Source organism: Bombina bombina, chromosome 4 (genome assembly GCF_027579735.1).
Source record: "Bombina bombina isolate aBomBom1 chromosome 4, aBomBom1.pri, whole genome shotgun sequence".
Classification (NCBI taxonomy): Eukaryota; Metazoa; Chordata; class Amphibia; order Anura; family Bombinatoridae; genus Bombina; species Bombina bombina.
Window position 1 is genome coordinate 881,945,359 of NC_069502.1, and position 15,886 is coordinate 881,961,244.

At 44.7% G+C, this 15,886-nt stretch overlaps 1 protein-coding gene across 1 annotated transcript in view; it reads left to right on the forward strand.

Moving 5' to 3' along the window:
• LOC128657428 (zinc finger protein 41) overlaps nucleotides 1-15,886 on the forward strand; it is a 108,566-nt gene that overhangs the window by 48,768 nt on the left and 43,912 nt on the right. The window contains exon 7 of the mRNA XM_053711780.1: nucleotides 249-347. Within this exon, the coding sequence (XP_053567755.1) occupies nucleotides 249-347 (99 nt within the window). The remainder of the gene's footprint in view (nucleotides 1-248; nucleotides 348-15,886) is intronic.

The window sequence follows — 15,886 nt, forward strand, 5'->3', positions numbered from 1 at the left end:
CCCTAATGTACATTTATCTTCTGAAATATATGTTTTTTGGTGTATATGCTTCATACTCATACCTTCAAATTTGCCAAATTTTTTAAATATTTGAATGTAATATCTGAATTTTTAAATCTAATACAAGTACATTTTTAATGTTATTGATCTCAATATGCCCCAAATATTGTATATGGCAATTAAGTACCCATTAGTATGTGAAACATTAGTTGCTTTTTAAATATTTTCTGCATTAAATTATCTGACAGATGACATTAATACAGACGTAGATGTTAAAACAGAAGATCTGAGTGTAATGTGTCAACTGGAAGCGCCAATGCAGGAAATGTGTTACAGCGACAATGAAGGTAAGTGCACGTGTGAAACGTGTCTTCTCTTTATGGGGTATTGCCTGGCTTTTATAGCTTATTGTCTGTAAAAACTGTACATAATATATTAGTCAGGGTGTCATCTCAATCAGACAGTGAGTATCATAGTGCAATATAGATAAATACTCACTGACTGTTGTCACATTTCTACTTTTTGGTTCTCCTCATCACATTGACACCCAAGCCCTAGCTGCTGTCATTTATATCTGCCAGAGTATAATCATTAATATTGTGATCTGATCAGCTGTGGATACACGGGATACTCCCCCTGAGGAAGTGTGATTGCGAAACACGTGTCAGGGGAACCTTTCGAGATTTTTTTTTCTATTTTTAGCTTGCTTACTCGAGCAGATGATAAACATTAGTGTGTGAAAGATGGTATTGTAACCATCTGTATGTCCTGTCTGTTGGAATACTAGTGCTGTATTGTCACCATGTTACGTATAGGGGTTGTTGGGATACAAGTGGGTATTGTTTCTATGTCAGGTATAGGGGGTGTTTGAATACTAGTGCTGCATTGTCTCCATGTCAAGTATAGGGACTGTTGGAGTACTAGTTCTTTATGGTCATTAAGTTAGCTATAGGGTTTTTTTTTTTTTTTTAAATAAATATTTTTATTGAGGATATACTTTTAACATACAGCCTTTCTCAAACATGAATATAAGCAAAGTCAACGTTTAACAAAGTACGAAAGGAATATTCTTATGTACAGGTTTCAGATATTGCTGTCAAGTAACAAGAATAGGGGCGTCTTCCTGTGTGGGAATCCTCGTTTTTACAGAGGTCACCTTATGTATATATAATGAGCATTTTAAAGGTATACAGGTATATAGCATATGTTTACAAAGGTGTAATCCTTAAAACCAACAATCCAGTCAAAAAGAGGCATTCAATCAGCAAAGTGTTACTCTGTATGTTATGACTCAGGCTCCAAATGTGATAGGGGGTTCTCCGACCCCTCTCCGCTTGCTATCTGGTAAGTAGAGCTTTGGGTTACTATCACAGGTCTCAGATACGGGAGGGAGCAAAAAGTCAATATATGGGCCACAGACGAAGGTGTTTGGAGAGGGTGTGTTCTCATCTCTCTACCCTCCCCTTAGTGTCTAGGTTCCAGAACTGGGGGTCGCGTGAGATAGCATAGAGTCCCAGGGTTCCCAAATAACGCAATAATTACTCAGTTGCCTTCTCTCCTTAGCAACATAATTTTCCATATTTTTGAGGTAGTTCACGTTTTCAATTACACTTTGTAGTCTGGGGGGCTGGCTCTTTTTCCAGTTTCTGGCTATAAGTAGTTTAGCAGACATGAGAATATAGATCAAGAGGTTTTGTTTAGCTTTGGGGAGCCTGTCTATGTCTAAGTGTAAGATGGCTAGGGCTGGGTTCAGGGCCTGAGTCAGTTCCAGCTCTGTACAAATCTTACCGATTTTCTGCCAATAAGTCGCTAGCTTGGGGCAGGTCCACCAGACATGGATGGGGGATCCCAGCTCCCCGCACTCCCTCCAGCACAGCTGTGAATGTTCTGGGAAAAGTCTCCTTAATTTTGTGGGCACCAGGTGCCATCTGGTTATCACTTTAAAATATAGCTCGTAAATAGTGATACAGTGGGTCGCCTTTTTCGTCAGTTCAATGGCTTTGTCCCAGCTTTCTGCCGGGAATGTAGCTTATAGTTCCTCTTCCCATGCATTCATGTGTACTGTTTTTGGGGTAGTCCCTTCCTCTAAAAGACAATGATAGTGTACCGAAAGTGGTTTGTGTAGCTGCATATTAGTAGTCCACCGCGTCTCCCATACAGTCAGGTCTCTTAGTGTGTCATCTAGAAAGCCCCACGATCTCATTAGAGTGCGGAGTCTTAGTAAGTCAAATTGATGTCTAGAGGACAATGTGGGTAGGTCTACCATGTCTTTGTGGGTCAGTAGCTGTCCGTTCTTGTAGAAGTCTCTCACAGAATTTAGTCCCGTAGTAACCCATGAGCTGAGATTTGAGTTAAGTAGCCCTATCAAGAGACCTCTTATTGGGTGTATTGGTGAGGGGTGTGGAGACACTAGTTTATTGTGTCTCAGCTTAGTCCAAGCATCTTGGCACCCTCTCACGATATCATTCGCGACATGGATCATGGTTTGCCAGTGTTGGGGTAACCAAAGGAGATCCTCCAAGAGGATGTATGCCGGGAGCGACGCCTGCTCTAGTTCCCTCCATCTCGTTGGAGGGAGGGCCTGAGCCCATGCTGTAGCATGGGTTAGCATAGCCGCCTCGTAGTATGTTTTGATACTGGGAAGGCCAAGGCCTCCTCTCTCTATTGGCTGTTGCAAGATATGTGCCGCCACCCGGGGTCTCTTGTCGTGCCAGGTGTATGAGTTAAAGAGGGTCTGGAACCTCCTCAACAGCGCCCCCGGGACTGGTATCGGAATACAACGAAATAGGTAGGTGAGCTTTGGTAGAATCATCATTTTAAGGGCTGCTACCCTGCCCATCCAGGAAACATCGCTATATCTCTTTGAATTAATTTCTGAGGTGACCTTTGCTAGCAGTGTTTCAAAATTCTCTTTGATCACCGCAGTCTTTTTATGTGAGAGAAAGACTCCCAGGTGGCGGATCCCCTGGCAGGACCACTTGAATGAATAGAGGCGCTGGATCTCATCTCTCTCATTCTGCGGAATATTGATGGAGTAAGCCTCCGTTTTGGACACATTTAATTTATAATAGGAGATGTCCCCAAATTGTTTAAAAAGGGCCATCAAGGAAGGGAGAGAATCTACTGGGTCCGAGAGGAAGACCGTAAGGTCATCGGCAAAGAGTGCAAGCTTTTGAGGGATGTCATGCATCTGCACCCCGTGAATCAATGTCGATTCTCTAATTGCAATTGCCAGGGGTTCGATAGCTAGAACGAACAGTAAAGGGGAGAGAGGGCACCCCTGTCTGGTTCCATTGCTAATTGTAAGTTTAGGGGAGCAGAATCCCACTCCCCTAACAACTGCCGTTGGGGTTGAATACAGCGCTTTAGTCGCGGTGATAAACGGATCTGGCACGCCAAACGCTGAAAGTGTCTGGAATAGGTAGGCCCATCTAACCCTGCCAAAGGCCTTCTCGGCGTCAAGTGACAGGGTAAGTATAGGGAGTCCCATGTCCATTGCCTCTGAATATATATTTAAGAGGCGTCGGGTATTGTCAGTTCCCTGTCTCCCCTGCACAAAGCCTACTTGGTCGAGGTGTATAACTGTGTGCAGGTGCTTCCCTAATCGGTTTGCCAATATTTTGGCATATATTTTGGCGTCTACATTAATAAGCGATATGGGTCTGTAACTGGAGCACAATAGTGGGTCTTTACCCTCTTTGTGAATAGTGGTGATATTCGCTTCTAGAAATTCTGCCGGAAAAGCGCCTCTAGTCGCTACACTCTGGAACAGTCGAAGTAGTACCGGAGATATGATTGGACAGAGCTCTCGGTAAAATGTGACCGTGAACCCATCTGGTCCGGGTGCCCTATGGGGAGCTAGATCTTTTATAGCTCCTTTGACTTCGGCTAAGGTGAACTGTCGTTCCAGTTCGGCCCTGGAGTCTTCAGATAGGGTGGGTACAGGCAAGCTCTCCAAGAACCTGGAGATACTAACATGTGTAGGGTCGCTAGTTGCTTTCGAGTCCCCAATGTTGTATAGGGAGGAGTAGTAATCAGCGAAAAGCTGATCCTATTTCTTTAGGGGAATATACTACACCGTTACTCGTTGAGATGCAGGGTATCCGTTTCTGGAGCGTGCGCTTATGGAGCTTATTGGCTAGGAGTTTATCTGCTCTATTGCCCTTATGGTAATATAGCTGTTTGAGCTTGTGTAGGTTTTCCTGGACCCGCGACAAGTCTCTTTTGGAGATTTCGTCTCTGATAAGTCCTATTTGAAGGGCTATCTGGGCGTCTGGGCTTGTTTTATTCTCCTGCTCTAGGGTTCGGAGGTCTCCATATAATTTCGCTAAGGGTTGGCCAGCCTCTTTACGTAATCTGGCTGCTTTTTTTATAAAGTGTCCCCGCAGATATGCTTTGAGGGCGGCCCATACCATAGTGATATCAGTGAGTCCTGAGTCATTATGTGACAGAAACTCCTGTACTGTCTTTTGGAGTGCAGGCAGTTCTGTTTCAGATAGCCATTGCTCCGAGAGTTTCCATGGGGGTCTGGTAGTGAAAGCTTGCAGCTTAGTGAAGTCTAGGTAGACCATGTCATGGTCTGACCACGTGCATGGTCTAATGTTGGGGTTGACGAATTGGTCTAAGGACCATGAGTCACAGAATATATAGTCCAGTCTGGAGTACGAGTTATGGGCCTTTGAATGATGCGTGAAGTCTTTCACTGAGGGTGCTAAGCACCTCCAGGCGTCATAGAGGTTATGTTGGTATATAAGTTTTCGAAAGGCATTGGAGGTAGAGGAAGTGTTTCTCTCAGAATGTATTGCAACAGAGGACTGTTTGTCAATGGTTGGGTTCCAGACCATGTTGAAGTCTCCCCCTATTACTAGGTGTCCCCTCTTAATCTGATCTATGTGTGTTAAAAGTTTACGAAGGAATGGGATCTGCTTGGAGTTGGGTGCGTACAATGATACTAACGTAAATATTGAGTTATTGAGTGAACAGATGAGGATCAAAAATCTGCCCTCACTGTCTCTTTCGACATACTCCAAGTTAAATGATAGTTCCCTGCTGATCAAGATGGCAACTCCTTTATTTTTACTTTCTAGGTTAGAAGCAGTTTCACAGACTGGGTAGTGCTGGGAGAGCCCGGAGACACGGGGCTCCCCCATCCAATGAGTCTCTTGCAGGAACAGAATGTGAACCTTGTGTGTCAGGACATATTGCTGTAATAGATTTCTCTTAGTGGGAGAGTTAAGACCCTGCGCGTTTAGCGTGGCTATGCGTATAGGGATCATTTTGGGGGTGTGGGCGAGACTCCTTGGGTTAATTGGAGTGCAAATGTGTTCTTAGTTAGGAATTATAGACGTCTGGGCGTTGGTAGTGGGGTCTAGGGGCCCGTGGGAAGTTCTGGACCGAGAGAAGTAGTATGTAGTAATTAAAGAGCCTCAGTAACTGGCTGAAAGTGGTGATCTTACACTTTCGCAATGAGTGCACCTACTGGTCTATGCCAGTGGGGCACAACTGATGAATTGGGGGGGAGCTAAGCGGAGAGGGGTTCATGGCCCCGCCGATTTGGAGCCAAATGTAAGAAGGAGTAAAGAGGAGAAAAGAAAAAGGAGAGAGAAATAGAAATAGCCAAGATGAAAGAAAGAAAGTAAAGCTAAAGATACATATGTGAGACATGCATGTCATATATAAGATAACAATTAACTCTGTAAACCTCTTAATAAAACATTAATTACAGTTTCAATTTCAATAGGAGGAGCTGTGGTTTATGTTTGATAGTCTAGCATCCAATGATTAAAAACTTCACAGTCACCACTCCCCTGCTAGGTATCACTAAACTTTTCCCGTCTAATAATATACTCTGTGTGTCATATAGTTAAGTTCTCCCTAATGGTAGTATGGACATTCGGGACTAAGATTATGGTATGATTCACTAGACCATGGGTCGCTAGCTAAAAGTCAGTGAACCGCATTAGCCAAGATCTGCCAGTAGAGATCTCAGCAGGGTTGGGACAACCTTCTAATGTTGGGCCCATAAGAGAGTGAAACAAAATGTCTCAGTAGTCACTATAGAGGGTAAGGTGTTACAGGGAGAGTTCAAACATGGTCTGGTCGTAGGGTAAAGTCAGTCAATGGTAGATCCTCTCTGGAGAGATGGTCATATTATTTAGGGGTAGGTTTGGTCTAAGCTCAACTTCCGTCATGCTCGGGTATCTGGGGTGGTCAGGTAGGTGAGTTTAGGGGTATTCAATGTTTTTAAGTGTATAATTCGGTTCTGTAATATCTGAGATAAGTATGTGATTCAATACCAAGAGACAAACCTAGTCAATTCCCATAGCTTATATAATGGATAACAGTATATGTATGGACAATAAAAGAAAAGAGCAACCATGTTTAAAGTCTCTAATAAGTGTCCATTGTATAGAAAAGCAGTGGCAAGACACACATGAGGGTTCATGGTAGGCGTCCATTGTAGCAATAAACCATAATAGTGGACATGTGAACAGTAATATGAGAACCAGAAAAAACGAACATATCTAAAGTCTGTTATAAATGCTCATGTAGTCAAAAAGAAAAACAAAGGAAAACAGATAAATTACACTATACAATAGCTTAGATCTCACCCATCTTCATTCCTTTCAGTCCATAAGATAGACCATCAGGGGTTGGGGAATGTTCCCTCCTGTGATGAGTTGGTGGTTTCTCTCAGGAGGTTCAACAGAGGTAGTAAAAATCAGAAAACGTAGAACATAGCACATAAAAGCAGGCTCTCTATGGGTCTGAGTCTTGGTGTGGGCCAGTAGGGTTTCTGTGCTTCTTGAAGATCTCATTAGAATGTCCAGTAGTGCTAGGGGGTCTCTGTGGTAAAGGTTTCCATGGTGGAGCCGATGCTCTTAGTCCAGAAGTCGGTCCCGGGGCAGAAGAGTGATCCTCCCCGTCAGCAGGGAGTAAGTTCCATTTTTGGAGTAATTCACGGGCTTGTTGTGGAGTGGAAGCCATATATTGCTGGCCATCTTTGGTAATGAAGAGGCGTACTGGGAAACCCCATCTGTATTTTAATTCTTTCTCCCTCAGTATTTTTGTATAGGGCTGGTAGTGTCTGCGAATCTGCAGTGTGTGGGTGGAGAGGTCAGGATAGACTTGCAGACCGGCATATTCTTCAGGCAGGTGTTTATCTCTGGCTAGAGCTCTGAATATTTTTTCTCTGTAAGTGTAGTAGTGGAGCTTCGCTATGACGTCCCTTGGTTGGCCTCCATCTGCAGAGCGAGCTCTAAGGGCCCGGTGGGCTCTATCTATAAGGGTTTCAGAGCCTGTTGCAGGTCCCAGTACTGCTTCAAACAGTCCCTGGAGATATTTTTCTAGGTCCTGTGGTAGCACTGATTCCGGGATGCCTTTGATGCGAATATTGTTCCGGCGAGATCTATCTTCTAGATCTGCCAGTTTTAACTCTAGATCTGTGATTTGAATGGCTAGAGACTGAGAATAGCCGAGTAGGTTGGTGTGATCTATTGCTAGGTCTTCCTGTTTGCGCTCGAGCGCGTCTGTTCGCTCCCCTATGAGGCCAATATCTCTCTTTAAATCCGCATGAGACCTGTCAAATCTCTTGGTCAGGGAGTCATGGTGTGAGGATAATAGGGACTGGATGGCTTCTATCATATTATTATTGGGACTATCGGACGCTCCCAGGACTTGTGTCGCTTTCTGTTTCAGTAATGATCTAGTTTGAGTGTCTGAAGCACTCCCGGCATCTGAGTATTCATCCTCTGAGCCCGGTTGGAGGGCGCTAGCACGGTGCTGAAAGTGATCAGCAACAGTTCTCTTTGGTGTGGCTTGGGGCTTCTGTTTCCTTTTGTAGGCTTGCGACATTCTGTTGCTTTGAGATACAAGATTTTTTTATTGGCACGTATATATCACTGTGGAGGGCCTGCTTGTTTCACATATGTTAATAAAGAGACATTGACCGGCGGGGCCACAAACACTTGAGGTTTAGTTACATGCTGTTAAAAGATTTGCTTTTTAAAGGAAAATATATGTCCTCCTGAGAGCTACGTGGCCTAGGGGTCTTACTAGCAAAAAGCTTTGTCCTGCACTGCTGGTTACGCTGGTGGTAGAAATGAAATGATGGCTGGACCCCGTGGAGGTCAGATAAAGGGTAGAAAGGCCAACTAAACTTCTCAGGTTGCTCAAACTTTTCCCAAGTATAAATTATATCTGCAGTATCTTGTGCGGTAACAGGAGGGTAGTCTCTAGTTTTAGTACCGTAATAGTGATAGGTAGGGGATGAAGTTGGGGCCTGGGGTATCAAATCCTTTGCAGGGTCACAGTTGGTTTGTTTATCTGCAGCGTCTCTGCTTGGTGGAAGTTAGGTGGTTTTTGGTGTAATAGCACTGGCGTGCAAGATAATCCCTGATGGAGCCTTAATAATCCACTGGCTGTTTATGGTATCACTATCTTTCTGTGTGTGCTGCACAATAGGAAACCATTAACTGCTGTTTACAAAGGCTGTAGGTAAGAGGCTGTACATTGGGCGAGAAAGGAGGCTGCTCACAGTCTTATGTTTCTAGGAATGAGCCTTTACCTATGTAGCCTGAAATACTGTAGATAGCTCTGCAGGACGAGCTCTAAGTGCTGTCACAGGGGAAAGAAATGCTGGAATTAACGTTCCCTGGAGTGTCAGTGGGGTAATGCTATTTGGATGTATCCTAATGAGCTCAGTAGTGCAGAAAGGGTTAACGGAGTGTTTCAATCTTACCCCAAGAGTCGAGTCAGTCCCCGAGTGTCACTTTGGATCTACAGGCTAGGCGTGCAGCAGTTGCGGCCTGAAGGTGGAGGTAAAATGGCCGCCGTTCGCACCACTTTCCCTGCAGCCGTTATCGGTAAATTCCCTCTGCTTGGAGGACGGCCCGGGAAATGTAAGTGGGAGTGCGGGCTAATTCCTGGTCCTCTGGAGGTTTCAGGTACTCGGAGGGGTAGGTAGCAGTGTCTAAGTCCCAGATGGTGTCCGGTGTATGGTGAGGAAGAGGGCTTCTATCTAACGCCAGTCGGAGGGTACACTGGGGGCACTTCTTGTGTTACTCACTCTCCGGAGCGGAGCCCCGACCCTCCGGAGATGATGGTCAGTGGTACCCGGTCTGTCCGTTTCTCAATCGCCGTCTGATCAGCTCCTGCCTCAGTTTCTACCTGGATCAGCGCTGCAGGAAGAAGAGGTCGGTCCGGTCAGTGTTTGGCACGGTTGATCGATTAAAAGTGACCAACCAGTCTGGGTATATAAAAGCTGACCCTCAGAATACAACAGGTCAGAGGTTTTGTCTGAGTATAAGTTAGTTGATTGACTTTTAGTGGCTTTTAGTGCGGAGCTCTCTGTGAATGCGTCCTCACAGTTAGGCTGCTAGCTCCGCCCCCCCTCGTTAGCTATAGGGTTTGTTGGGATACTAGTGAGAATTGTCCATATGTCAGGTATAGAAGATGTTGGAATGCTAAGGCTGCATGTCCCCATTTCAGGTATAGGCACTGGCAGGTATAGGGGCTGTTTGAATACTAATGCTGCATTGTCCCCATATCAGGTATAGGGGCTGTTGGGAAAACTAGCACTGTATTGTCTCCGTGTCAGCAATAGGGACTGGCGGGTATAGGGGCTGTTGGCATACTAATACTGTATTGTCTCCATGTCAGGTATAGGGGCTGTTGGAATACTTGTGATATATTCTCCCCATGTCAGGTATAGGAGATGTTGGAATACTAAGGCTGCATGTCCCTATTTCAGGTATAGGTGGTTGCAGGTATAGGGGCTGTTTAAATACTAATGCTGCATTTTCCCCATTTCATGTATAAGGGTTGTTGGAGTACTAGTGCTGTATTGTTCCGATGTCAGGTATAAGGGCTGTTGGAATATGAGCGCTGTATTGTCTCCATGTTAGCAATAGGGGCTGGCAGGTATAGGGGCTGTTTGAATACTAATGCTGCATTGTTCCCATTTCATGTATAAGGGCTGTTTGAATACTAGTGCTATATTGCTACCATGTCAGGTATCGATCTGTTGGAAAACTAGTGCTGAATAGTCCGCATGTCAGGTATAGGGGCTGTTGGAGTACTAGTGTGGTATTGTCCCCATATGAAGTATAGGGTCTGTTGGAATACTAGTGCTGTATTATCCCCATATCAGGTATAGGGGCTGTTGGAATACTAGCACTGTATTGTCTCCATGTCTGCCATAGGGGCTGGCATACTAATGCTGCATGTCCCCATTTCAGGTATAGGGGCTGTTTGAATACTAATGCTGCATTGTCCCTAGATCAGGTATAGGGGCTGTTGGAATACTAGCACTGTATTGTCACCATGTCAGGTATAGGGGCTGTTGGAGTACTGGTGCTGTATCGTTCCTATACCAGCTATGGGTTCTGTTGAAATAATAATGATGTAATGTCCCTATGTCAGGTAAAGGGGCTGTTAGAATACTAGTGCTGTATTGTTCCCACAGCGCTATATGATTTTTAAAGCTGCTTATCTGTATGTCTTGTCTGTATATTGCAAGTTAAAGGGGCATTGTACTTTAATATTTTTATTATACATGTGAAAGACCAGCAGAGAAGCATACAGTAGAGAGTTAAAGCTTATTTCACTACAGAGCTTAATTACTGCAGATAGGGCTGCTAGCCAAGTATCACTAAAAGCAGCAGTAACGCTGGTCCCTGGAGTTCTCTGGTGACACTTGGAGAAGGGTGTGCAGCACGGCAGGACTGCTCTGGACCTCACCTCAGGGTACAAGCTCCCAGGTCCAGTCACACTGTAAATAGTGATTCTTTAACATTAAATATAACATGGAACAAACAGAAGATCAGTGGCTAAGAAATATGTCAGAAGTTGCAGACCAGGAAATGTATTTATTTATAAAAATGTTTTACCAGGAAAAAACAGAATTTATGCTTACCTGATAAATTTCTTTCTCCTACGGTGTGTCCGGTCCACGGCTTCATCCTTACTTGTGGGAATATTCTCTTCCCTAACAGGAAATGGCAAAGAGAGCACAGCAAAAGCTGCCCATATAGCCCCCCCCTCTGGCTCCGCCCCCCAGTCATTCGACCGACGGTTAGGAGAAAAAGGAGAAACTATAGGGTGCCGTGGTGACTTTATAGAAAGAAAATTTTTTAAACCTGACTAAAAAGCCAAGGCGGGCCGTGGACCGGACACACCGTAGGAGAAAGAAATTTATCAGGTAAGCATAAATTCTGTTTTCTCCTACATTGGTGTTTCCGGTCCACGGCTTCATCCTTACTTGTGGGAACCAATACCAAAGCTTTAGGACACGGATGAAGGGAGGGAACAAGTCAGGTTACCTAAACGGAAGGCACCACGGCTTGCAAAATCTTTCTCCCAAAAATAGCCTCCGAAGAAGCATAAGTATTGAATTTGTAAAATTTGGCAAAAGTGTGCAGAGAAGACCAAGTCGCTGCCTTACATATCTTATCAACAGAAGCCTCGTTCTTGAAGGCCCATGTGGAAGCCACAGCTCTAGTAGAATGAGCTGTAATTCGTTCAGGAGGCTGCCGTCCGGCAGTCTCATAAGCCAATCGGATGATGCTTTTCAGCCAAAAGAAAAGAGAGGTAGCAGTAGCTTTCTGTCCTCTCCTCTTACCAGAATAAACGACAAACAAATATGAAGTCTGTCTGAAATCCTTTGTTGCATCTAAATAGAATTTTAAAGCACGGACCACATCTAAATTGTGTAACAAACGTTCCTTCTTCGAAACTGGATTCGGACACAGAGAAGGAACAACTATTTCCTGGTTAATATTCCTGTTGGAAACCACCTTTGGAAGAAAACCAGGTTTGGTACGCAAAACAACCTTATCTGCATGGAATACCAGATAAGGTGGATCACACTGCAAAGCAGACAATTCAGAAACTCTTCTAGCAGAAGAAATAGCAACCAAAAACAGAACTTTCCAAGATAGTAACTTAATATCTATGGAATGTAAAGGTTCAAACGGAACCCCTTGAAGAACTGAAAGAACTAAATTTAGACTCCATGGAGGAGTCATGGGTCTGTAAACAGGCTTGATTCTGACTAAGGCCTGTACAAAAGCTTGTACATCTGGCACTGCTGCCAGGCGTCTGTGTAACAAAACAGACAAAGCAGATATCTGTCCTTTTAGAGAACTCGCTGACAACCCTTTATCCAAACCCTCTTGGAGAAAGGAAAGAATCTTAGGAATTTTAATTTTACTCCAAGAGAATCCCTTGGATTCACACCAACAGATATATTTTTTCCATATTTTATGGTAAATTTTCCTAGTCACAGGTTTTCTGGCTTGGACCAGAGTATCTATAACTGAATCTGAAAACCCACGCTTAGATAAAATCAAGCGTTCAATTTCCAAGCAGTCAGCTGCAGAGAGACTAGATTTGGATGTTCGAATGGACCTTGTACTAGAAGATTCTGTCTCAAAGGTAGCTTCCATGGTGGAGCCGATGACATATTCACCAGGTCTGCATACCAAGTCCTGCGTGGCCACGCAGGAGCTATCAGAATCACCGAGGCCTTCTCCTGTTTGATCCTGGCTACGAGCCTAGGAAGGAGAGGAAACGGTGGAAACACATAAGCTAGGTTGAACGACCAAGGCGCCACTAATGCATCCACTAGAGTCGCCTTGGGATCCCTGGATCTGGACCCGTAGCGAGGAACCTTGAAGTTCTGACGAGCCGCCATCAGATCCATGTCTGGAATGCCCCATAATTGAGTTAACTGGGCAAAGACCTCCGGATGGAGTTCCCACTCCCCCGGATGGAAAGTCTGACGACTCAAATAATCCGCCTCCCAGTTGTCTACTCCTGGGATGTGAATTGCAGATAGATGGCAGGAGTGATCCTCCGCCCATTTGATGATCTTGGATACCTCTCTCATCGCCAAGGAACTCTTTGTTCCTCCCTGATGGTTGATGTAAGCTACAGTCGTCATGTTGTCCGACTGAAATCTTATGAATCCGGCCTTCGCTAGTTGAGGCCAAGCCCGGAGCGCATTGAATATCGCTCTCAGTTCCAGGATGTTTATCGGGAGAAGAGACTCTTCCCGAGACCATAGACCCTGAGCTTTCAGGGAGTCCCAGACCGCGCCCCAGCCTAATAGACTGGCGTCGGTCGTGACAATGACCCACTCTGGTCTGCGGAAACTCATTCCCTGAGACAGGTGATCCTGAGTCAACCACCAACGGAGTGAGTCTCTGGTTAACTGGTCTACTTGAATCTGGGGAGACAAGTCTGCATAATCCCCATTCCACTGTCTGAGCATGCACAGTTGCAATGGTCTTAGATGAATTCGAGCAAAAGGAACCACGTCCATTGCTGCAACCATTAGACCTATTATTTCCATGCACTGAGTTATGGAAGGCTGAGGAATAGATTGAAGAACTTGACAAGCCTTTAGAAGCTTTAATTTTCTGACCTCTGTCAGAAAAATCTTCATTTCTACAGAATCGATTATTGTTCCCAGAAAGGGAACTCTTGTAGACGGGGACAGGGAACTCTTTTCCACGTTCACCTTCCACCCTTGAGACCTGAGAAAAGCTAATACAATGTCTGTATGAGCCCTTGATCTGGAAAGGGACGACGCTTGGATTAGGATGTCGTCTAGGTAAGGTGCCACTGCAATGCCCCTCGGTCTTAGAACCACTAGAAGGGACCCTAGCACCTTTGTGAAAATTCTGGGAGCAGTGGCTAAACCGAACGGAAGAGCCACGAACTGGTAATGTTTGTCCAGAAAGGCGAACCTTAGGAACTGATGATGATCTTTGTGGATAGGAATATGTAGGTACGCATCCTTTAAATCCACGGTAGTCATATATTGACCCTCCTGGATTGTTGGTAAAATCGTTCGAATGGTTTCCATTTTGAACGATGGAACTCTGAGGAATTTGTTTAGAATCTTTAAATCCAGAATTGGTCTGAAAGTTCCCTCTTTTTTGGGAACTACAAACAGGTTTGAGTAAAACCCCTGACCTTGTTCCACTGTTGGAACTGGGTGTATCACTCCCATCTTTAATAGATCTCCTACGCAATGTAAGAATGCCTGTCTCTTTATCTGGTCTGAAGATAAGCGAGACATGTGGAACCTTCCCCTTGGAGGAAGTTCCTTGAATTCTAGAAGATAACCCTGAGAGACTATTTCTAGTGCCCAGGGATCCTGAACATCTCTTGCCCAAGCCTGAGCAAAGAGAGAAAGTCTGCCCCTACTAGATCCGGTCCCGGATCGGGGGCTATCCCTTCATGCTGTCTTGGTAGCAGCAGCAGGCTTCTTGGCCTGTTTACCCTTGTTCCAGCCTTGCATTGGTTTCCATGCTGGCTTAGCCTGGGAAGCGTTACCCTCTTGTCTAGAGGCTGCAGAGTTAGGAGACGGTCCGTTCCTGAAGTTGCGAAAGGAACGAAAATTAGATTTGTTCTTAGCCTTGAAAGGCCTATCCTGTGGGAGGGCATGGCCCTTTCCCCCAGTGATGTCTGAAATAATCTCCTTCAATTCTGGCCCAAAAAGGGTCTTACCTTTGAAAGGAATATTAAGCAATTTTGTCTTGGAAGACACATCCGCCGACCAAGATTTTAGCCAGAGCGCTCTGCGCCACAATTGCAAAACCTGAATTTTTCGCCGCTAATTTCGCCAATTGCAAAGCGGGATCTAAAATAAAGGAATTAGCCAACTTTAGTGCGTGAATTCTGTCCATGACTTCCTCATATGGAGTCTCCTCTTCTTCGAACCAAAAAGACGCCGCCGCTGTGACAGGAATAATGCACGAAATAGGTTGGAGGAGGAAACCTTGCTGAACAAATATCTTTTTAAGCAATCCTTCCAATTTTTTATCCATAGGATCTTTGAAAGCACAACTGTCCTCAATGGGAATAGTCGTGCGTTTGGCCAACGTAGAAACTGCCCCCTCAACCTTAGGAACTGTTTGCCATGCGTCCCTCCTGGGGTCGACAATGGGGAACATTTTCTTGAATATAGGAGGTGGGACAAAAGGTATACCTGGTTTCTCCCACTCCTTAGTCACTATGTCCGCCACCCTTTTGGGTATCGGAAAGGCATCAGCGTGCACAGGGACCTCTAGGAATTTGTCCATTTTGCACAATTTTTCTGGAATGACCAGAGAGTCACAATCGTCCAGAGTAGTTAGCACCTCCTTAAGCAGGGCGCGGAGATGTTCTAACTTAAATTTAAACGTCACAATATCAGGTTCTGCCTGTTGAGAAACTTTTCCTGAATCAGAAATGTCTCCCTCCGACAGACCCTCCCTCACTGCCAATTCTGACTGGTGTGAGGGTATAACAGATAAACTATCGTCAGCGCACCCTTGCTCATCCTCTGTATTTAAAACTGAGCAATCACGCTTTCTTTGAAATGCTGGCATTTTGGATAAAATATTAGCTATAGAATTATCCATTACTGCCGTTAATTGTTGCATAGTAACAAGCATTGGCGCGCTAGATGTACTAGGTGTCGCCTGCGCGGGCATAACTGGTGTTGACACAGAAGGAGAGGATGATGAACTATCCCCACTACCTTCACTTGAGGAATCATCTTGGGCAACCTTATTAAATGTGATAGAACTGTCCTTACTTTGTTTGGACGCCATGGCACAATTTTCACATACATTTAAAGGGGGGACCACCTTGGCCTCCATACATACAGAACATGTTCTATCTGAAGGTACAGACATGTTAGACAGGCTTATACAGGCTATAAATGCAATAAAACCGTTTTTAAACAAAACCGTTACTGTCACTTTAAATGTTAAACAGAGCACACTTTATTTCTGAATGTGTGAAAAACTATGAAGGAAATATCCGATCCTTACCAAATTTGGACCCTAGTGTCTTAATGCTTTGAAAGTATTGCACACCAAATTTCAAGTTT